Consider the following 22,706-nt stretch of genomic DNA (forward strand, 5'->3'; position numbering starts at 1 on the left):
TTTTTGTATTTAGCTATATGATAGTAGATGCGCACTTGAGAATCAGGATTATCGATTTCAACACTCAAACAATTAGGACAAGTTGGATCGGTTGAGAAGCCAATGCAGCTACGCAGACTTCCTAAAGGATCACGCTTCAAATCCTGTCTTTCCCCAGTGATAAGATTAATAAATTGGATAGTCCATCGATCAGAAAAGGTGAGGAGCCAACCGTTTTTGGAATAAAACAGGGTAAAAGGGTGTGAAAATAGTTGGAGAGTACTCGAGTATGAAGTACCCCGGCATGGATCAAGTAGTCCCCATGATCCGCCTTTGTTTGTAAATAACATGACCATAGGGAACACGACATTATTGGTGTGACTTCTCCATTGACGCGGAGGACATACTGATCGAAAAGATGTGCAACTTGCTCGGAAATTCCAATAATCAAATAAGTGCATATGCTTTGAAATCAACTCTATCAAGTGTAGAGGAAGGTTAGATACCCTGCTTTCGTGCTGTATCACTTGATGATGCGACAACTCAAGGTGTTCGTATTTCTTCAATTCTTTTTCTGTTGATAGCCTGGAAAAAAAAAAATTAAAATCCAAACATCAGCATATATAGCAAAATTTCATCAATTCAAGATTCTATTAATCAATTATTGTTTAACACTAACCTTTGATGTCGTGGAATAAGCCATACAGGGTGGCTGCTAGGCCTTAATGAGCTCGAACAAGGCTGGAGTCTCATAAAATTATTATCAAGTAAGTTGTACATGTACGTATAAAATTGTTGATCTTTTATAGATTGATGACAAAAGTAGATGCAATTCCCCTGTATACCTCCTCCTGATTCAGGCGCGTTTGTTGTTCCCCAACACCAATTACAACAACTAGGGCCGAGGAAAAAAGCTCTGCCATCCAAAGAATTAATCTGCCTCCAGTTTTTTCCGTCTAAATCTAGCTCAAATACTTTAACTTCCGTAACTTCACTGTCAAATGCACAGATTGAATACAAGGAAATATGGTAAAGACGTTGACAAGATTCAATCAAATACTCTACAGGATAGACACGATCCAGAGTCTTTAAGTTTAGACTAGGAATTCGCGACTGCTCAAACGTTAGTGTATTTGTACCATCATCAATTTTAGTAAATGTCCTATATGAAAATTTAGCAGAGACGTACATGACCTTGTTATAGACAAACAGGTCACTATACCCGAATGGTCGTAATGAGACCCAAGTACAGTTAGGGTGTGCAGGGCGGCAGGAAAACATAAAACTTGGGCAAATTTCGCTCAAATAAAAACACAACACCAACACACAATCATCACAATCACGGGGTGATTTGAGGGTGCACTTGACTTTAAAAAGGGAGATTTATGGTCTTACAAGTAAATAAATTAAAGATAGAAAAGTTTGCTTCATTACTCAATTCATCGCCTAGAATCAACCATTCATTGTAAAAACAACCAAGTATAGATTTACCGCGCAATTGCGGGATACTTTTGACACAAGATCTGTTGTTGTCATCTTCAACTGATGACCCCGATATGGAGTGAAAGATCTGGACATGGTTGTTAGATTCATGTGTGTACAAAAGACACGGTGTTTTTATGAGTGACGAAAGGTTAAGATGCGGCTCAACCTTTTCCTCCATTGACAAACTCGAATAAGCTATTTAGATACCCACTAAAAAGAATTGTGTGTTATTATTATCAGTATTTCTCTATAAGATGTGCACTCTTTTCTTCCTGTGCTCAAAGATAGGATTAGTGAGAATTGAAGACGAGATTTAAGGAAGTTTTGTTGTGTTTAGGAAACAAATAGTTTTGTTCATATCTTGTTTCCTAGTCTCGTGTTATTACTTATTAGGATTCTTATTAGCTTGTATTTGACTTATTTCCCAAGGCTTCGCACTTTCCGCTAGTTTATTGATTTTCCAAAATTTTATCAATTCGATTTTTTATTTTTTTTAAAAAAAAAAAAAAAAATCAATTAGATTGTATGGTATTAGCAAAGCATTTGAAATTGAGGATATAATAAAATTTTTAGTTGTTCGTTTAAAAAAAAATACGGAGTATTTTATTAGATTGTTATGTATACAAAACAAGAAACTCTTTACGGCACACCATTAATAATAAGATAACTTAAACTAAATTACAATAACGTAATTGTTTAATGATAACTAAATTAACCACTTTAATTTCTTTTTTAATTGCAACACACAGCAACTTCAAGATGTTAAAATAGACAAACAGACAAATTAATTAAAAGTAATTTTATCACTATTAATAAACTTATTAAAAACAGAGTAGTTACAGTTTAAAATTTAAAGTAGTATAATTAATTTGTCCGTTTACTCTTTTGAATCAATCAAGTACTCAATTATAGGTTAGTGGCTACTGGCTAGTAATATAATATTCCGTATGATTTACTGTGTCACGCGACACTTAAACTTATTTAGAAATTATTGTAGACCGGTAGTACCACAACTCCATAAGTGAGAAGTTGAGTACTAACAACCTAACTCCTTTCTGCAGTTTCGCGCGTTTCCCCTTTTCAACAATACAAACCTCTAAACCTCCATTTTCTCTCTCTTCCTTCTACATGAAAGCTTCAGACATGGCTACTTTCCGCTTACTTCGTTCTCAATTTCACAATCTCAATTTCAATGGCTTCCATTTTCACTCTCCTCCAACTAACTGCAGAGTCTTCCACATTCGTTTTCCCCAAAACCCTCAATTTTCCCGCCATTTTCAACCTCCTTTGAATTCTCGGTTAGTTCACTCAGTTAATCGTCGACTGTCCCCTGAATCTCCTCTTCTCTCCTTCAATGGTCGAACCGAAGAAACCCCATCAAATTCCCCAGATTCTGAACCCGCTAGGGTTTGGTCCATGTTTGGCCCCGATTCAATTAACCCTAAAACGAGTGATTCTGAAAAAACGAGTGATTCTGAAGAAGAATCGGTTGAAAATCGAGTGAATTCGGTTTCGAATTACTCGGATGGTCCGATTACGGGTGGTTATGTGGTGAAAGGGAAGAAGGGGAAGAGTAAGGAGTATTGGGTATGTTCTGATTGTGGGCATACTGAAGCGAAATGGTGGGGGGCTTGTAATGCTTGCAAAAAATTTGGTACTTTGAAGTCGTTTGTAGTGAAAGAAGGTGTGGATGGAGGAAAGGTTAACGGGTTCGAGGTTTCCGAGAATGCAATGAAGTCTTGGTTGCCTGAGCAGAATGATAGGCAAGGTGGTCCGGTGAGGTTGGGGGATGTGAACCGCGGTGTTAATCCTTCCGAATGGAGGATTCAATTGTAAGTTTTTTATTGCTTGATATAATGTTAATGCTGGAATCAAAACACCTATTGAAAGATTTTTTTACAAATCATGAATTGGTTGCTTTGGGCTTTGTGCTTCCTGCTGACTTGCTGCGCATTGGCTATGCTATTTGATTTTTGTTTGTAGGTACGGTACATTCGGAGGTGAATTTTCTAGAGTGATTGGTGGTGGTGTTGTGCCAGGTATATATAGACTAGTTTTGCGGTCTTTTATTGCGGTTCGTTCTATATGTTCTTGAGTTTTAATTGTGCACTAGTTTAATAATGGAGATTAGTCATGAGCCTTGTGAATGAGGTGGTTTGTGAAGGGAGGGGAATGCCCTATTAGGAAACTGAGATTAGCAAAAGGGTATCATTTTTTTAGAAAGGTTTCAACATATGAGCTGAAATGTTACATGTAAAAAAATGTCCTTAATGCTGTTAACTCTGTCTAATTAATTGTTTTCTACCTAAAGAACATCCAAATTATTCCTAATGCATACATCAATTGAGCAAGCGTCGCTCTTACTGCTTTTTTTTAAGAATGATTGGATGTGGAACTCCAACCTCTAGAGTCAAGATGGTAGCCTGAAATTTGTAGAGCTGAAATTATTGATTACATGCAAGTTCAGAAGTATCTTCAAACTTGGTCTTATATTAGGAGTAAATTTTGCACTTTGTTTCTGCTCACAAATTAATCTCTTACTATGATTTTCATTAGCAACACTACTATATGGTACATATATATTTTTGTTTATCTAGAGTCAATCGTTGTCTCCATGTTTTCATCCTCTCTCGCTTCAATTTAATATTAATGGATATTCGGAGTGAGATAATCCTTGTTTTTGCTAGTATGTGTAAAGTGTAGTGCAGTCACAAATCTTATCTTTCTAGGTTCACTGGTTCTGATTGGTGGTGATCCTGGCATTGGCAAGAGCACCCTGTTATTGCAGGTAAGGTATTTTGAAGATGAAATTAGCTATCCTTATTTTAGTTTTTGGCTTTGCTTTCCCCCTTTTTTTTTGTGGGGGGCACAGCTTTGCTTTTCTTATTCTTGAAGGTTACAATATTTGAAGTTTCCCTGACAAACTATATTCTAAATGAAGATTGCTGCCTTAATAGCAGAAAGTCCTGATAATTCTGAAAGCGCACCGGTGGTCTACATCTCTGGTGAAGAGGTTAGTATCTGTGAAAAGTCTGAAAACAGTATGATTATGTGCTTATAATACTTATGTTTCATGAATGGAAAATGGAAAGAAGAGGGAGATTAACTATATCGAAGCTTAACTCTTGCTCCCAGTATGATGACAACATTCATGAAAGCTAAATGAACTAATCTAGACAGAAAGAATAAAATATTTCAGTACTTATAAGCTACTGTTAATCAATCTTGCTATAAGGATATCTATTTCTTTTTGCACCAATCATTATATGTTGCTTATTTGTTTGTAGAGTATTGAGCAAATTGGAAACAGAGCAGATCGGCTGAGCATTAATGCAGAGGACTTGTTTCTGTATTCAAGCACTGATGTTGAGGTTTATTTATATTTCCCTAAGTTTAAAGCCTTAAATAATGATCTCTATAGTTTACTTCATGACTCTGATAGTATTATTTTGTGTCATAAACCTTGTACGTATTATATATTTTCATTTATTAAAGTGGGTGTTTTCTAACCTTGCTTTTGAGGTTACAGCTATGAAGTCCAAAAAGATTGATTTTACTTCATTTTATAGGATATTTTGAAAAAGGTGTCACTTATTTCCCCACGGGCTGTGGTCATCGACTCTGTTCAGACTATATATTTGCAAGGAGTGACGGGAAGTCCAGGAGGAATGTCACAGGTATTTATTGGGTGTACTTTAATAATTCTGTGCTTGAGCTAGAAATGTGCTTTAGAAACTTCCCAAGTTCCCAGTACCTAAAGTGCTGATAGTAGCCAGATTGTTTAAGTTCTTGCTCTTTTTGTCCTACTGCCTCTGGTTTTTCCCATAATTGACCCTGAATGAGGTTGAAGCATGTAATACTCTATGATGCTAATGGAAAATTCTCCTAATTTCATTGCCACCTTGTCATTACTATTACTCAAAATAAACTATCTTTTCAGAAACTTCAGTAGTCTTTGCCACTTCCTAGTTTGGCGGCATCTTAAAGCTAGAAAGCGGAGTGTATGGCAGTATGCTGTTTCTCTATTTTTGCATGTGGACACAATAATTTTCATAAATGCTAGTATCATTGAGTAAAACAAAATGTGAAGTTTCTATATATATATAAAAGGAAAACCTAGTAACTGATAAAGTTGTTTAAATGTGTCTGATACCTCATACTGAAATGCTAAAATGCTCTGTGAACTTTAGGGTTTGTGCTCCTGCCTTGCCTAGAACTGAAAGCTTAAATATTATTCCACCCCCTCCCCCCCCCCCCCCCCCCACTCCTGATACTAATGTTTTGATGACAGTTGAAGGAATGTACGGCAGCATTGCTTCGATTTTCAAAGAAGACAGGCATCCCTATTCTACTGGTAAGTATGGATCGTAATAACATCATCCTTTGGCACGGTGATACTTGTCATGTCCACAATGCATATTGTGATATGAGGGCATTGATATTCGTCTATTCATGCATAATAGTATGCAATTACTTTTTAAAGAAGTTACTTGTTGCTTTCTGGATGGGTCAGGTAGTCCTCCTACTGTTTGGGATCTTTTGCCAGTCTATTACAAAATTTCAATGTCTGGTGGGTAGGTGAAAGGGTGAAAGTTTTGTGAGAGTTAGCTTTTACACCTGATATGGGTAGTTTGGTTGGAAAGAAACGATAGGGTCTTTTGGGATTCCATGTCTGGAGAACCTGTCTTTGTGGATTGCGGGGCACTTATTCGCATGCCACTTCGCCACTTTCAGATTTGGTTATGTGCTGAATTTACATTTATACTTTTAGGGGACCTTTGGGTTTTGTCTATACCTTTTTGTTTCACTTTTCATTAGTGCAAATTCTCTTATTTAATACTCCCTCTGCTATTTCTTTAAATGCATCACTTCCTTTTTTGTACCTCTTTTATATTTTATTGTATCTCTTTTCTCAGATGGTCACCACATTTACTTTGTAATTATTAATTCTCTTATCTCACATCCCTTATTTTTAATAAACTAGTACCCCATTATCTCTCTTTTACTTTTTTAATTCCCAACAAACCTCACTTACACAATATTTAGCCCCTTTTAACCACTTACCTAGTCAAACCGTTACAAAAAGAGTTGGGGGGGGGGGGGGGGGGGGGGAACTCCTTCCGTTCCATAATATAGTGCATGTTTCCTAATTTTTACAGTAATCATGGTAGGAGTGTGTAATATTCTTAAATATAGTGGTATTTTCTAATCCTATGGAAAAAGTAAATGGTGACATTTAGTGAATCTTTGGATATATGGGTATTTTATATGGGGAAGGTGAAAAGGTAAATAGTGACACAAAATTTTGGGAAATTGTAGGGGCATATAATATGGGGAAGGTAAAAAAAAAAAAGCAAGCTGATTCACAAAAAGGTGTTTTATGGTAAACTTATGTAAAATAAATATAGAGATATTAAAAATAGACATAACATTGTGGGACACCCAAAAAAGAATCATAGCATTTTATTATGGGACAAAGGGAGTATAAAACATTTTCTTTTTAATCTATCAAAAGAAATTGTGGAAACATCAAAGCCCACATTCCTCACTTGGTTAATATCCATGAAGTGAACTCCGTATCTTAACAAAGTAAGCTTTTGTCCACTAGTTTTTATTTTATGTTTCAAGTCCTTTTCTTTTGAGATGACTTAGCAACTTTAGCTTTTATTGACATTTCTACTACTAACTTTGTTTTTTATTAGATGCATCAATTTTAAAATTGCGAACTCTTGGGCAATTATTAGAGTAGAGAGAGATAGAGTAAAAATAAAGAGAACACATGTGATATGAGAGAGATGGAGAATATTTATTGACTAAAAGGGAAATTGATGCATCTAAATTGAAACTTCCATAGTTCCATATATAGAAAGTATGCATCTAATAAAAGACGGAGGAAGTACAAATTTTTCTGGAAGCTAGACATGAAAATAATACCATTAATGCTTGTTCAAGGTCTCCTGTTTGATAATTGAAATACCTGTAGTCTGTATGAAGCTGCACGGTATGAATTTGTTGGATTTTGAAATGTGAAGAAGTAAAGCCTTTGACCTTTGTTTTAGGAGGGAATTTGATTGTCATGTGAATAATTGCATTTACCAATCTATGATATAGCCTCTATCAGTCATGTGCATAATGGTTTAGCCTGCTGGCAATCTAGCTCTTGTCTTACCAATTGCAGTCACCTGTTTTCATTTCTAGACCTTGATATCTATGTTTATATTTTGTTTTCCTTTAGAGTGGTATGATTGAACTTGGAATAATTTAAATGTTTGAACTATTCGATACATACTTATATAAAGGTAGCATTGCAGTAGCTAGACTGTTCTGAACTTAAATAGCCCATGATTTCTTGCTTTTGATCATGACATTCTCCTTTTCCCCTCTCACTCTGAGGGCATGGTGGGACTTACCTGTTTCTGGACTACAGTCAATGTAGCTTGTGCTTACCCTGTCCTTTACTGCAATGCAAGCTGGAAATAATGTAAGATACATGCTTAGAGTCTAGACTCTAGAAACAGGAAAACAAAGGGCCTGGTGTCTGGTGTGAGTCACTAGATCCCTGATCAGATTACAAATGTTGGCCAGGATTGACCTTGCTGCTAATGTTGGCTAGCTTGGAGTGAGCCTATCTTTATCTTAAACTGTTTTTCGTGTTGTGTGAAAATACCTCAGGTCCTTTTGTTTCCCTGATATTTATATTTCTGTTTACGACAGATTGGGCATGTGAACAAGATTGGAGACATTGCAGGTCCTCGTGTTTTGGAGCACATTGTAGATACTGTGCTATATATGGAGGTACCTTTTGCCCTGTGTAATTACGTTTTGATGGAAAATTACTGGTACTATCATCTTTGTTGCCGTTTTCATTCTTCTTCTGCCACAGGTTTGTTTAATGAGACAGTTATATGTTGATCGTGGTATTTGTTTCTCTTTCTCTTCCTATACTGATCCTTGAGAACAAGGGATAAAACACATATTCAGTTATCTACATCTTGTTTCATGACTTTAAAAGTCCAATCAATGTAATACTGAGTTTAAATGACACTGTCGGTTGTGTTATTGCACCACTTGCTACATGTTTCAACTGGAACTTGCTTATTCACCATGTATAAGGATCCCTGCACAGCACCACCTGTTACATTGTTATTCTATTTGCAAGCCTAAGGAACTTGTTAAGGATTTAATAGGTTTCACACTGATTTGTCACTGGAGGCTGATTTTACTTGTGTCATGTTGTTATTCAAGGCTTATTCAATGTATTAAGAATGTTGTATAAGGCTGATTTTACAGAGAGAGAGCAACTATGCAAGTGCTTTTGCCTTCTCTAAATGTGACTAGTTTGACAATACTTCTTAGAGCAGAGTATTTTATGTTTTGTGATATACCATCAAATAATACAGTAGCCTATTTTTCTGCATCTAATGATGTGGTTGTATCACCCGAGTTTCAGGGGGAAAAGCATTCAACTTACCGCTTACTTCGTTCTGTGAAAAACCGCTTTGGGTCTACTGATGAGGTATTATAATATTATCTCACTCTTGATTATGCCCTACCTGAGATACTTATGCTCTCAAATCTGATTGCAGTCTGATTATTTCCTAATTGTTTGGAATATTATTCAGGGGCTTCTTGGTGTTTCTACTTGTGGTAGTTACCTTTTCTTTTAACCTTATGCTTAGATCCGCATTAAGCTGCTCCATTGTGAAATCTAGATTGATCCTTAATTGAGCATGTGGTTTAAAGTGTTTTTTTTTTTTTTTTGAAAAGGTTGTCGCCCAATCATATGGGTTTTTAAACCCTTCGAAGAATCAATACAAAACCTTCACTTTCTCCAGTACAGTTTTTTCTCTTTTTATCCATTTTGTCCTGGAAGTGACATGAAAGAAGCACGTATGTTGTAAGGTTACGTTTGGTTCATATTTAGGAATGGGATACTGGAAAAGGAATCACGAAAGGTATATGAGTAAATAGGTTAAAGAGCATGATTAATTTATGTGAGAGAATGAATTGTTTGATTTTCTCTATTCATAAACATCTCTGTCCAATACTTCTATGGTCCTCTTCAACCATCACCATCTTCGTTCGCCCACTTCCTTTCTTCCAAACGCCATCATCACTTTCACTCTCTGCCACTCCCAAACTCGAAACTTGTCTTTGGTGAATTCAAGGGGATTCTAGTCTGGGAGATAGATGAAGGGAATGGGCAATTTCATTCTAAATAATCAAAGAAAGAGAATAAAAAGTGAACCAAACACCAACAGAAGGAAGGACATCCCCATATTTTGCACTCAATACCTGACAGCCTTTAAATACTCTCGATTTTAGTAGACTATTGTGCATTGACTGATGTTGGTTCCCATATATTAGGCTGCAATTTATATTAGAGAATCCCAATATTACAAAAGATGTTGTAGTCTTATAGTCTTATTGGTCTTCATGTCACATTTGATGCACCAAAGTACCAAAATTTTGGAGATCCTCTAAACTTCATGTGTCTGGTTTCTCTTCATTGAGTTGAATAAGAAAATTTTCCTTGTTTTTTTATTTATAAGAGTTGGTTGCTTTTTATTTTTTATGTATCTATTTATTTTATTTTTTGCAGCTGGGAGTATTTGAAATGGCAGAATCTGGACTGCAAGCTGTTTTGAATCCTAGTGAAATGTTCATGAGTGAGGAGCATTCAGAATCAGACCATTTAGCTGGAGTTGCTGTTGCTGTAATCATTGATGGCTCTCGAACTTTTCTTATTGAAGTTCAGGTATAAATCTTGCTATAAGAATATTATCCCTACAAGCTGTACCACTCCCCCCCCCCCCCCCCCCCCCTCCCCCGCGCCTTCCATTCACCTAAAGCCGTAATACTACTTTAATCCTCTTTCAAAAAGACAAGAAAATATACTAGTCTAAGTCAAACTAGGTAATGAACTATGCTAGATACTAGATAGAGTTCCCATGTGAATCTGATGAAAGTGTTTTGTGTTTGTACCACAAAATAGTGTTCAAACCGATGTCTTCCCCCACAATCATGCACTTTGCTGATCACCATTTTTGTCTTCTTCAGAGTTTCGTCCAGTGGTCTTACAGTTCCTTTCTATAAGTGTCTCTTTTCATATAACCAATAGGATAGCCTAAGTGTTAATTGCAAGGCTTCTATGTAATTTTCTTAATTAGAATCACCGGACTTATAACTTAGTTATAAAGTAGAGATAACCAACTGGATCAAGACAAAGTAGCATCTTGAGTTATCCTCCTGACATCGACTAATTGATTTTCTGTCGCCTGGTATATGTTTGTCTTGGTTTTGCAACACTCTTATGTCACTTCTACGTACAGGCATTATGTGTAGCCGACTCTATTGGCAAGCATCTTAATGGGGTTTCGACAAACAGAGCTGATATGATTATTTCAGTATGTCTTTTGGTTGAGATCTTCCTTAACTTTTATATCTGTTAACAGCAATTTTATTCTTCACTTGCTGCTTCAATGCATGTCTAGTTCCTGGGTATCTTTCCTTTGATAATAATATAGTTATTTGTTATGGTACGTTGATTAATGGTTAGAATAACTATCCCCTGTTACTTGCAACATTTGCCTTTTGGGTGTCAAACTTTGGAAATTTTGACGATAGCTCTCAAATCTATTTAAGTTGATAATATCAACTTTCTTAATATAGTAATATACATAGTTAAAGAATTAATAATCAAAGTTATGCATTAGAGACCGTGAAAAGGCAAGCAAACTAGAAATTAAAACGGAGGAAGTATTTGTTTTATCCAATCATCATCATGATGGTGTTAGCTTGTTGCTTGATATTCTTTGGCAGTTGTTAGTGATGTATTGAATCAAGAAAAGCTTCAATTTTTTAAATTTTTTGGACAGTGAAATTAAGAGAAGGGGTAACTCATTAAACGTTGGACCACAGGTCCATATTTCCATCAAGTGTTGAATATCCTGGATTTTGTTTGGCTATAGCTGTTACAGAATGGTCTGTGAAAATATCACGATGAGTTCCCTAAAAAGCTTTTGACTATTACCGTGAACCTCAAGACTTTGTACTTGAAAATTATTGGAATCTGTACCCCTAGGCCCTAGGGTAGTGTTTAACATACGTTACTTTCACAGTTGGATTAATACAATTTAGTTTACTGTATCGTTGTTGAAAAATGCTTCAGTGAAGCATTAATTTAGGAAAGAACTATATTTTATCTTCTAAATAACAGGGTTTAATGCATAAATAACAAATGTTACTAGTTTGTTGACAGATCACAAATTTATGCTGGTATTACTTATTATAGGAATTGAATGTTTCTTAGATGTGTATTTTTTTTTTTTTTTTTAATCCTGCTATCTTAATCTAACCAAAGATAATATCAGTTTGTTTTAGAGAATCTGCCTAACTTTGCTTTAAAAGCTATTATTTGATGATAAATTAGGAAACTTCATCAAAAAATTTCATTGTGACTTGGTTAGGACAGGCATGATAAAAGTAGGATTTATGTAGAAGACTGAGTGTTTCACACATAATGGCGTAGAAAGTTGATAGCACCACACATAAGGGTAGTTGAATGTTTTCATTTTATTGAGTGCAATGGATGAACTATTTATGCTTTCATCATTTGTTTACAGGTTCTTAAAAAGCAAGCGGGACTGAAAATGCAAGACTATGTAATCATTCTCTTCACTACTATCCTTGTGCTTCATGCTGTAGCTCTTGTGTTAATTTCATCATAGATTGTCTTAGTCTCATATTTAGTCTTTCTTCTTTTTATTTTCTTTTCATGTTCACTGTCTCTTTTTCTTTTAAAATATATATATATCAAAAAAATAATTGTTGGGGTAAGGCTAAATATATCTTCAACCAACCATAGCTCAGTCAGGAGCCATACTGCATCCATAAAATTCTCAATTATAAATTATACTTAATATGATATAGTTGGATAATGAATAGTGGGTTGCAGGATAATGTTAAGATGATGCCAATCAGAAAGGAGAATATAATTTCCTGTTATATAATTATAAAAAATGCAGCTGGATCCTGTCAATGGTTCATTATGTTTCAAGAACATGGATTGTCCCAAAACATAATTCATTACATATTGTGAAAAGATCTTGTGCCTAATTCATTTTGCATCTATGTTAAACTGATCAATTAGTGATGTTGGACATGAGTATATGCCCAGGTATTAGACTCGCTTATTTTAGGGAAACTATGCATGTTTTATTCGTATACAGGAAATGTCCAGTGTTCATATCCATATCAGAGTGTTGAGTATCAAACATTGGTACTAGTGGTGAATTGTAGAGCCATGATAAATAGTTTTACATAACTGTTCATTGGCTTCAGCATCTTTTTAAGAGTATCAGTTCTATATTAACTGATTACTTAATATTAGGGTTTTCTTCAATTGGTCAGTTCAATGGAGAATTTTGTTCCATACATTGAACAACTGTCAGCAGCGTCTTTGAATTGGTCTAGCCGCTTTTTTTAAAGGATAAAATGGATGGTAAAGAATGGAAAAGTTTTCTTTTATTAGGTAGGAATCGGTAGGAAGGAATTTTCAGAAGAAAAAAAATATCTTGAAACTTAATCTATTTTAGTTCCATAATGGGGGAAATTCTCTTTGGTAAACTCCAACTTTTTAATTTTCTAAGTAGTAAACATTTTAAAATTTTATTATCAATGGTGAACCTAAATTTTTTATATTAAGTCAACTATAACATTAATGATAAATTTTAACTAGATATTTAACCATAGTTAGTTTTTATTTTTAGATTTATTTTAGAAATATTTTTTTAATGAAGAAAAAACCCAACTACCCCCTCCCCGTCAGCCACCCCTCCTTGCGCCGCCGGCGATCCTCCCCTCCCTCCCCCCGGCACCGACGACCCTTAGTCCCTTACTATGGGCCCGACAAACCCCATCTCCTCCCTCCACCCTCAACACCCCCACCCCCAAGCCCTAAATCAAAATTTCGAAACCACCCAAAGTGGGTTCAAGGTTTCGTTTATGGTGGTGGTTAGGGTCGGTGTTTGGGTTCGGGGGCGAAGGGAAGGAGGGTCGAATCGGGGTGGGGGTCAGGAGAGGGGGTCGATTCCGACAGGGAGAGAGAGAGAGTGGTGTCGGGGAAACGGGTTTGGGTTTTGCGGTGGTGGGAGGTTATTATCAAGGGAGAGTGGGTGGTTTTTGGGGTTGGAGTGGGTCGGTTAGGGGTGGTTTTTGGAGTTAGGAGTGACTAGCCGACCATTTTCGGGGGATAGGGGAGACGGCCGGCCGTTTGCCGACGAAATGGGGGTTGGTCATGGGGTTTTGCGGTGGCGGGAGGGGAAGGGGGCCGATTCTGACATGGAGAGTGGAGGTGTTGTAGGTGGAGGAGATGGAGGAGGTAGGGGTCGCCGGCGCTAGGGGGAGAGTCGCCGGTTTCCGGCCGCCGGGATGGGGCTGGGTTGAGGGAGGGGGCTGGCAGTGGGTTGGGGGAGGGGTTGGTTTTTTATTTTATTTTAATATAATTAAAAATTATATAAAACTAACTATAGTTAAGGAAATAACACTTATCAATAGTAATAAATAATTTAGGTTTACTATTGATAATAAAATTTTAAAACGTTTACCACTTAGAAAATTAAAAAGTTGGAGTTCACTAAAGAGAATTTCCCTTTTTATTTTCAAACTCTATTATAATTTTTGAACCAAACAAAGAAATACTCTCTATTTCAATACAAATTAAACCGAACAACCTAAAGCACTGTTTCCCTTCTTTTCCTTTATTATCATCTCCAAATGCCAAAAATCTTTAGGCTATCAGCAATATGTATATTTAAAAATATTACAATGCGTCTTTAGATTTCTGGTTTCTTGCAAGGGATTCCTCTCCTCGATTAGGGAATGTAGCCTAAAAGCCTATACGTACGTTGAGCAGCTGATCTTCAAGTCAAAAGCATTTCAGGAAGCACCCTGTTCATACTATATGTACACTAGACTCATGAACTACCAAAGAGACTTGTTAAGAGTTTTATATTTTTTAACAAATAGTATCAATCCCAATGTATAATTAGAAAACCACTAGACTAACAAGGATCAGAGAAAAGTCAAAAACAGGGTGTTAGTCAGATAAATAACCCGTATGAACTCATACTGTTAAAAGACTTTTTTATGCTTGCTCATCAGTGACAGTGGATACAGAACAATGAGCACATGATGTCCAATTTAATTGTTTCTAAATTTGTACAATCCATCGTTCCATGTTAAACAACATGCATGATGCTAATATAGCTTACTGTACCTGATGATTAATGTATTGCTGATTTTACTATGTGCTGGTTGTGGAACTAATTTCCAAGCTAGAGTCTGGTACTCTGGTTGATATAGTTTTGTTATAATTCATTTTTGTTTTTATTTATCTAAGTTCATTGTAATTGTAGCCTGTTGGAATTTCATCTCTGTATATGCTATATGCTAATGTAACTTCTCTTTTGTAGAGTGTTTTTCTTAATGTTGTTAGTGGAGTATCTCTCACTGAAACTGCAGGAGATCTTGCTGTGGCAGTGGCAATTTGCAGCAGGCATGTTTTCCTTTTTTGCTGGCTCATTTATCTCACTAAATTTTCTTGCATTTAGAAAGAAATTATGTTACTAATATAACCGCAGTAGTGTACTGATATCCTGATACTGTGCACTTTCCAACCATTTCTCTAGGTTCTCCACTTTCCAACCATTTCTCTAGGTTCTCCACTTCACTTTTAGAGACTTAAGTTGTCCTGCCTTTTCATATTCTTTCCAGAGTTTTTTATTTCTTGTCATCTTGGTGAGGAGTCTTAGTTTTTAATTGGTGATATATGCCTTACTTGTGAGTTCTGTAATGTGTATATTGTTCACACTATAGTTATCCTTTTCTTTCTATATTATCATATTCGAAGTAACATATCTACATTTGCCTTCTTCAGTCTTCTGGAGTTCCCTCTACCAAATAATGTAGCATTTATTGGAGAAATTGGCCTTGGTGGTGAACTTCGAATGGTGAGTATGCCCCATATATAGTGAGCTCTTGACAAATCAAATCTTTGCCAAAATAATATGCAAGTGAAGTAAATTTCCAACAATTTATAAAAAATGCTTGCCCTATTCGGGAAGTGACATAATCTCACAATCTATTTCTGAATTTCTCTATGACCATTTGAACACTGTTTGTTATAAGCCTTTTTTTTTTTATTATTGTCTGTTGTTTATTCACACCCCCTTCTTGACTTAGAATGTTATGTTGGTCTATATTTTGACCAAAAACTTCTTTGCAGGTTTCGAGAATTGAAAAAAGGATTAATACTTTGGCTAAACTTGGATATAAAACCTGCATTGTTCCAAAGTCGGCTGAAAAGGCCATAGCAGCTCTCGGCTTTGAAGGGTTACAGGTAGTGGGATGCAAGAACCTGAAAGAAGTCATTGATAAAGTATTCAGTCCTTGAGAAGAGAAACCATAAATTTTCTCCTATTTTGGCATCTTATAAAGCATATGTAACATTGTTTTATATTATGTTGTATTGTTGTGTAAGAATCTGATATAATGTAAATATGACATAGATAGATTGTTAGATGTGCTCATGTATATACGATTTTACCTCTATTTAAGGACGAAGGCACGAAGCTCACTAGAGTGGTTCGTTCATGTACTGAACAAGCAAGTGGTTGAATTGAAATACACGTGCGATTTTGCCGATTGATACTGCTAATATAAAATATTAGAGCCCTATGAGTTGTTTAACATCATGACTTTGTTGATGCCTTTGCCTTCTCTATCTCCGTCAACACTTTGTCTGTCTCAATAATTGAATGAAAAGAGACTTATAGTTGATTTCAGGTATCAATAAAACAATCAAATCTCAAGTTTTTGTGGTACATAAAAAGGTGTTGTAGAACTTGGATTTTTTGTGATGATACAACTTTGGTGACATTTTGGAGAGTTGCTTGAATTTCAGATACTAGTGGAGTTGTGGTGGAACTTTTGGTGGTATTAATAAGTTTTTTAATTGATTATCATTCTTGATATTACAAACTGAAAGGCTCAAGGAATAATGCAGTGTAAAATTTCAATGCTTGTTCAACAGTTGGCACAGTCAAGGAGTGAAGAAGGCGCATATATGTAAAAATTCCATATTTTTTATGCAAAAGTTGGCACTATGAACAAATTTTGGGTTAAAAAGAATCATCTGCAAAGCACAATTGGAACTGTCTCAATTTTATACAAGGCCATCTCAAAGAACAAATCACCTAGTTAAAAAAAATTATCAGAAACAAAATTGTTTACATAAAACATCTCACTGACTGATGCAGTTTTCAAAATTTGATGAATCCCAATGGTGAAGTGTTAGCACAGTCATAGCTTCTGCCATCCAATCAAGATTTCATTTAGATCTTTCTCAGTGATTGCATAAAAAGTTAAAATCCTCAACAACCTTCTCATGGTATATGTTTTACAGGATATCAAGGCACATTGAAATGTACAGAAAACGTAGTCTCTTTGCTTTGAGGAAATTCATCAGCTTCTCTTACTCAAGCTATTATGTCTGCTTGTGCTCTTCTTTCTTCAATCCTTCAATGGTCTCAGGGTCCAAAAAACTTGGCTGGTTGGTGGAGGACAAGAGCCTAGCCCACATCCTGTCAGTTATTATAACCTTGTTTTGCTTCTCGGTAATTCGCTGCAAAAGAAGATATATACCATCAGGTATATAGGAATTTCACAAAGCACATATATGCTTCAATTACCCAGACATCAATGGCATGTGGAATTTGTATCCTACTACTCCCTCCGTTTTTAAATACTTGCTCCACTTTCCATTTGTGGCCGTTTTTAAATACTTGCTCCACTTTCCATTTGCGGCCGTTTTTAAATACTTGCTCCATTTCATTATTTGGAAAATTATTACAATATTTAATCAATTTCTCTCACCTAGTGGTCCCAACATATATTCTCTCTCCACCAATTCTCTCCACTACTTTTGCTTTCTATAATTTTTTATTCTTCCACCAACCCCACTACCTTCATATTTTATTACTTTCTCTAATTTCTCCTAAAACTCCGCGCATGGAGAAATGGAGCAAGTATTTAAAAACGGGGGGAGTACTTAAAACTGCCAAATTACCTTACTCTCCAGGAAGACAAATGTACAATCAATATATATTAAAATATCACAAAATATGTAGAAGGCATTCAGACGAGTATACTTCTAACATTGAATTAATGAGGACAGTAAGGGGTGCATTCTAGAACTTATACCAAAAAAACACATACTCCTTAGTGTTTTTATAATGAAAATGTACCATAATTAGGTGCAACAACAACAATGCTTTGATCAAAACATTAAAGGATAAATGGCAATACCTGGAACGGTATGTAGGCATGTCGACTGTTAACTGGCCCAACAGTGAACCCTGTGAACCCTGCCATTGCACCATGAACTGCACTCTGTGCAAGTAGTGTACAGTAAACATTATCTGAAGCATTTGCAGGAACTGCACGGATCATATATGTGGGATCTGCCAAAGAGAACATAACAGTCATATGAAAGAGTCAGTATAGCAATCAGGCAGAGTTCTGGCCCTTCTAGGGGAGGTAAGGGTTCAGAGAGGATTTGAGAACAAACCAATGTATTTGAGATTTATCACCCAATCGATCTGCTTGAAATGATCCTACAATAACAAAAAAAAAATTATAATTCCTTACATAGAAAAATTTTGATTGTGACACAAAGAATCAAACCAAAGTTTGTGGAGTATAACTTAACATCAACAGCGAAGATAAAGAAAACGAAATTGAGAACAAGCAAGCCTAGGCTATATGGGAATGATAACAGACCCATGTCTTAAAAGAAAATCCTCTAGCCTTCTGGACATATATTCTCAATGCAGGTAACATATGAAAAACTCATTTCAAAAATTTGAATCTTCATAATTGCAAATAAATCATTATGACGCGCAAAAAGTAGCTAATAACATGATTGCAAGACCAAGACAAATCAGCGAGCTATGAGATAATGTAGCCTATAATCACGCACCTATACATCCCAAAGAGTTAAGATACTATAATCAAATATGCCAACCTTTATTTTCTGTGATATCCAGAATCCAACATCTTGGTACAGCTTGTTCCCTGAGGCATCCTTTGCATCCATATTAGGCATGCATTCTGAAAGAAGATTCTGTCCTGCACCCTCAGCTATGACAATGACCATATGCCCATTTTCTTTGAGCCTTTTCTCCATATATTCAAAGAGTCCACCAGGTCCTTCAAGATAAAATGGTGATTCTGGGATCAAGCAACAGTCCACATCTCGGCTGGCAAGAGTTGCATACAGAGCTATAAATCCTGCACAAGTTGATCAAATCCGTGTTTAATTGTAGAGTAACAGAATAATAGAGTAAAAGAACTGCCCAACAATCTAAAAATAGTTACTGACATAACAGTCACACTATCGTCATTATGTCAATACTTGTTCCTATCCACCACCAGCATATTAGAATATAGATACAGCCTTGCTTGGTACTTTTTATGGAAGAAAATCTAGAAGCAACCAATATACTTATGTAGATTCTGCACAATAGTTAGTCACGACTTAAGAAAGTCAACATCCACCCCTTCTAATAATACTAACCAAGCTATTAAATACTCGTATTTGAATTGGTAAAAGACGAAAATATGAACAGGAGCAAGTTCCAAGCTTTCCAAAATTACCAAGATGCATAAATATTTATTTGAAACTTAATTGAAATTTGGGGAGGTGAATATCTTAAATATAGCATTTACATTATATATACTCTTAACTCTTTAAAAGGTCTCTCATGACCTTGATCTAAATCTTCTAATTGAAGAAGGCCTGGGCAACTCTTATCAGCCCACCCAACAATAAAGTAAATCAACATAAACTAGTGAAATATAAAATGTTCATTAGTCATTAGTCACAGTAAGATAGGGAAGCCAGAAATTTACCACAATCACGCCCCATTAGCTTAACAGCACCCACACCATGTTCCGCACTCATAGCTTCCACATGTGCTGCATCAATTGCTCTTTGCGCCTCCTCCACAGCAGTGTCAAAACCAAAGGACTTGTCTATAACCTGAAATGATGAATGAAAGTCAGCAACTCTCGCAGCTGAATCTAAAATTTTAAATAGAAAACACACTTCCAAGCACACAACAAAAGAATGAAATATGTAAATACCGGAATATCATTGTCTATGGTCTTGGGAATCCCAATAACAGAAACTTTTAGTCCTCGTCTTCTGACTTCCTGAAAGATTTGATCAGAAGAGCTAAGAGCAATGAGAGTTGCTGTCCATAAGTCTGTGAGCTTTAAAAAGCAGATATTGACAAATTGCTATACCTCATAAATCACAGATGCCCCTCTTTGAGTACCATCACCTCCAATTATGTATACCTGTAACAGAAAAGTAACAAATCTCATATCATTAAAGGTACGAAACATGCTACATTGTGAAGTATGTACTAGTGTGTACCTGATTAATCCCTCGATCCTCTATGCTGTCAACTATCTTTGTGGTATCATGGCCTCCTCGTGAAGTACCAAGGACTGTTCCACCACGTTTGTGGATGTCGTTTACAGATTTGGGAGTTAATGATACAGTATTTCGAGCATAGAAACCTCTATAGCCTCCCTGCATGCATCAAAAAACACTCATGTAAGACAAAAGTCCAATTCAAGATCAAATATGACTCTGAACTTGCGTGCATCAGAAATTGTTAGAACTAATTAATTAAAAAATCCTAAGACATTCTCAGAAACAGAAAACATACTGTGAACATTGAATTAGATATATTATTGCATATTTAAACAGAACCTCGTTTCTCAGAAAGGGCTAGGAGCTAATTTTAGTGGAATCGCAGCACTCTTATTAAAGGGAGGTGAAAAATTATTAAACATGAGGACTTACCTCAATACCAAGTACTCTGGTGATGCCATACATATGGTATAAACCACATACTAATTCTCGGACAACTGTGTTCAAACCAGGACATAGACCACCACATGTCACAATGCAAGCTTGCACTTCATCAGCTTCAAAATAAACCTGTAACACAACAAAGTTCAAAATACATAATTAGAAAACAACACCGATAAAGAACAAATTATATAAAACAAAATATAAACCAGGAGAAACAGGAAAAGTTCATTACCCTCTGCTGAGGTCCGGCACGCCTAAAATGTGTCCCTCTTGGACTATCTTCATGAACAACAATCTGAAAAAAAAACAAAGAAAAAGAAAAAAAAAAAAAAAAAAAAAAAAAGCCATCAAAATTCAGAAACTCGGATCATTTTGATTCAACTACATCAAAATGTAATAGGAATAATTTTATTCCAAATTATATTTATAATATAATTAGGGAGACTAAAATTTAATCAGATCAAGTTCAAATTTCCTTTTCTATTTTTCAACAATTTCTAACAAAATAGCTTTGGCAGATGTCAATTCTCAAATTATTTGGAATTTAATATTTTCACACACAACATAAATGGTACTAATCATTCACTACATTATGCAATTCAAGCAACAAAAAGAGGGTATAAGCCATTACCGTCTGAGCGACTGTATCTTCTTCATTTACGAAATGCCGCCTATAAACAAGAAAAATTAAAATTTAGCTTACCAAAAACCATAGCATGTTCAAAAATCACATTTACAAAAAGAAATAAACAAGTTATGCTTAGAAAACTTTACTTGACAACAGAATATGAGGGATTGTCTTGCAACGGATTATGATAGGTCTGCAAAACCCAACTATCAAATTGTCACAAAATCAACTAAAACCAAATAATACATATATTGCACACACTAAAGAATTACTCCCTCTATTCCGAAATAATGAACGACCCTTTTATTTTTGTAGCGAAAATATACTACCACTAAAGAAGTAAAGAATTACTTGTTCCGTCCCAAAATAATAATGCACATTTGATTTTTCATAGCTTAATTACATTGGACTTATGGAGTACATTAACTACCCAAAACAAATGGATGCATAATTAAATTTCTATATGATTTTAGCTGATATAATTTTTTTCACAAAACAAATGGATGCATAATTGATCAATATTACCAATAATATTAGTTATGTAACAATATGCTAAATTCACAATACTTAAAAAGTTAGAATTATTCCAACAAAATTGTCCCATATCATCCTTTTTCTTGAAAATGACAGAACAAAAATTAAAACCTAGTATTACATTAAATGTCCATAATTCATAATACAACTTTTTGCATTGACTTTTTAATAATAATGGATTGGACCCATTTGCAAAATATTCGGACCCCCATATTTAGCAAAAACAAATTATTTCATTATAAACAAATTAAACTTAAAATTACAAATTAAACAAATTATTTTAAAAATTTATCATTAAAATTAAGATTAAGATTAAATAAAAAGTTAAGGGAAGAAAATTACAGGGAGATTGGAGAGATAATCAGACAAATGAGGAACATCTTCAAGAACAAACCCACACTGTCCTTGAACAATCTTGGGCATGAGATGTGTCGAAGAATCACAGCCGTCGAAACTAATCACGCCATTGTTGGAAGATCCAACGGTGGGATTTGAGGGTGCACCGGAAGTATTGGAGGATTCCATAGCATAGAAAAACCCAAGCAATTGAAAGTGTGATTGTGATTGGGATTTGATCTAGTACAGCAAGGTGCAGAGTAAGGGAAGATCAGACGGTGGAGAAGGTGGACAGGTGGCGGGTGGTGGTGAGGAGAGAGAAAGCGGTGTGTCGGAGAAATGAGAAGGGTGGAGAAAAGGAAGAGTGATGTATGTGAAGTTTGGTAGTAGAAGAAGAAGTAGAAGAAGAAGTAAGAGAGAAGAAAGGGGAGGAATAAAGGTGACTCAAATAAACCAGGGGAGCACAAACGGTTTTGGTCTTTTTGACACTTGGTTTTTCATTTTTTTGTTTTTCATTTTTTTGTTTTTCATTTGGATTCTTTAACAAGAATAAATAAACATGGGATGGGATCATGTCTCATGGGATGAGTTATCCAGTACGGACTATGGAGTACATAAAAACTAACCCGGCACAACGGCATCTTTTCGGGTTAAGTTAGTGTAGCACTCCAGTGTATAGAGATAGGTTAGAATATCTCCCAAATTCCAAATACATGTAGTTTCGAGCTGTTAAAGTTATAAAGTGAGTTCCCTTATGGTTTTACTAAAATTATTTGATAAACTTACTTAAAATTG

The 22,706-nt window shown here is 35.5% G+C and overlaps 2 protein-coding genes across 3 annotated transcripts; one reads left to right on the plus strand and one right to left on the minus strand.

The window, feature by feature from the left end:
• The first annotated feature begins 2,491 nt into the window (after window positions 1-2,491).
• Window positions 2,492-16,190, plus strand: LOC145560004 (uncharacterized). Of its 2 annotated transcripts, none has more exons than XM_081621258.1 (15): window positions 2,492-3,296; window positions 3,448-3,503; window positions 4,194-4,252; window positions 4,406-4,477; window positions 4,752-4,835; window positions 5,034-5,141; window positions 5,756-5,818; window positions 8,179-8,259; window positions 8,915-8,980; window positions 10,067-10,222; window positions 10,797-10,883; window positions 12,090-12,128; window positions 14,940-15,022; window positions 15,404-15,476; window positions 15,752-16,190. In XM_081621258.1, exons 1-15 carry the CDS (start codon window positions 2,593-2,595, stop codon window positions 15,917-15,919), a joined length of 1,899 nt encoding a protein of 632 aa, XP_081477384.1. In that variant the 5' UTR covers window positions 2,492-2,592; the 3' UTR covers window positions 15,920-16,190. The 2 variants fall into 2 exon arrangements, with proteins under 2 accessions (XP_081477384.1, XP_081477385.1); XM_081621259.1 differs by having other exon boundaries at window positions 10,797-10,871.
• Window positions 16,191-16,646: 456 nt separating this feature from the next.
• On the minus strand, window positions 16,647-22,380 carry LOC145560005 (ATP-dependent 6-phosphofructokinase 3-like). The gene is made up of 13 exons (XM_081621260.1): window positions 21,918-22,380; window positions 21,188-21,234; window positions 21,045-21,084; window positions 20,646-20,708; window positions 20,402-20,539; window positions 19,967-20,125; window positions 19,834-19,887; window positions 19,672-19,740; window positions 19,438-19,567; window positions 18,551-18,816; window positions 18,095-18,140; window positions 17,833-17,987; window positions 16,647-17,149 (listed from the first exon to the last, which is right to left on the minus strand). Exons 1-13 carry the CDS (start codon window positions 22,098-22,100, stop codon window positions 17,012-17,014), a joined length of 1,488 nt encoding a protein of 495 aa, XP_081477386.1. The 5' UTR covers window positions 22,101-22,380; the 3' UTR covers window positions 16,647-17,011.
• Between the last annotated feature and the right edge of the window lie 326 nt (window positions 22,381-22,706).

The sequence above is a fragment of the Chenopodium album genome, chromosome 9 (assembly GCF_948465745.1).
Source record: "Chenopodium album chromosome 9, dcCheAlbu1.1, whole genome shotgun sequence".
NCBI classification, from domain to species: Eukaryota; Viridiplantae; Streptophyta; class Magnoliopsida; order Caryophyllales; family Amaranthaceae; genus Chenopodium; species Chenopodium album.

Excerpts from the sequence above, each read along its gene's own strand:
- LOC145560004 (XM_081621258.1), top strand. The coding sequence starts at position 2,593 with ATGAAAGCTTCAGACATGGCTACTTTCCGCTTACTTCGTTCTCAATTT. Across the intron at positions 8,981-10,066 it reads GCTTTGGGTCTACTGATGAG|CTGGGAGTATTTGAAATGGC; the intron begins GTATTATAATAT and ends TATTTTTTGCAG. Across the intron at positions 15,477-15,751 it reads TTGGTGGTGAACTTCGAATG|GTTTCGAGAATTGAAAAAAG; the intron begins GTGAGTATGCCC and ends ACTTCTTTGCAG.
- LOC145560005 (XM_081621260.1), bottom strand. The coding sequence starts at position 22,100 with ATGGAATCCTCCAATACTTCCGGTGCACCCTCAAATCCCACCGTTGGA. Across the intron at positions 21,085-21,187 it reads CCCTCATATTCTGTTGTCAA|GCGGCATTTCGTAAATGAAG; the intron begins GTAAAGTTTTCT and ends TCTTGTTTATAG. Across the intron at positions 18,141-18,550 it reads GGATATCACAGAAAATAAAG|GATCATTTCAAGCAGATCGA; the intron begins GTTGGCATATTT and ends TTGTTATTGTAG.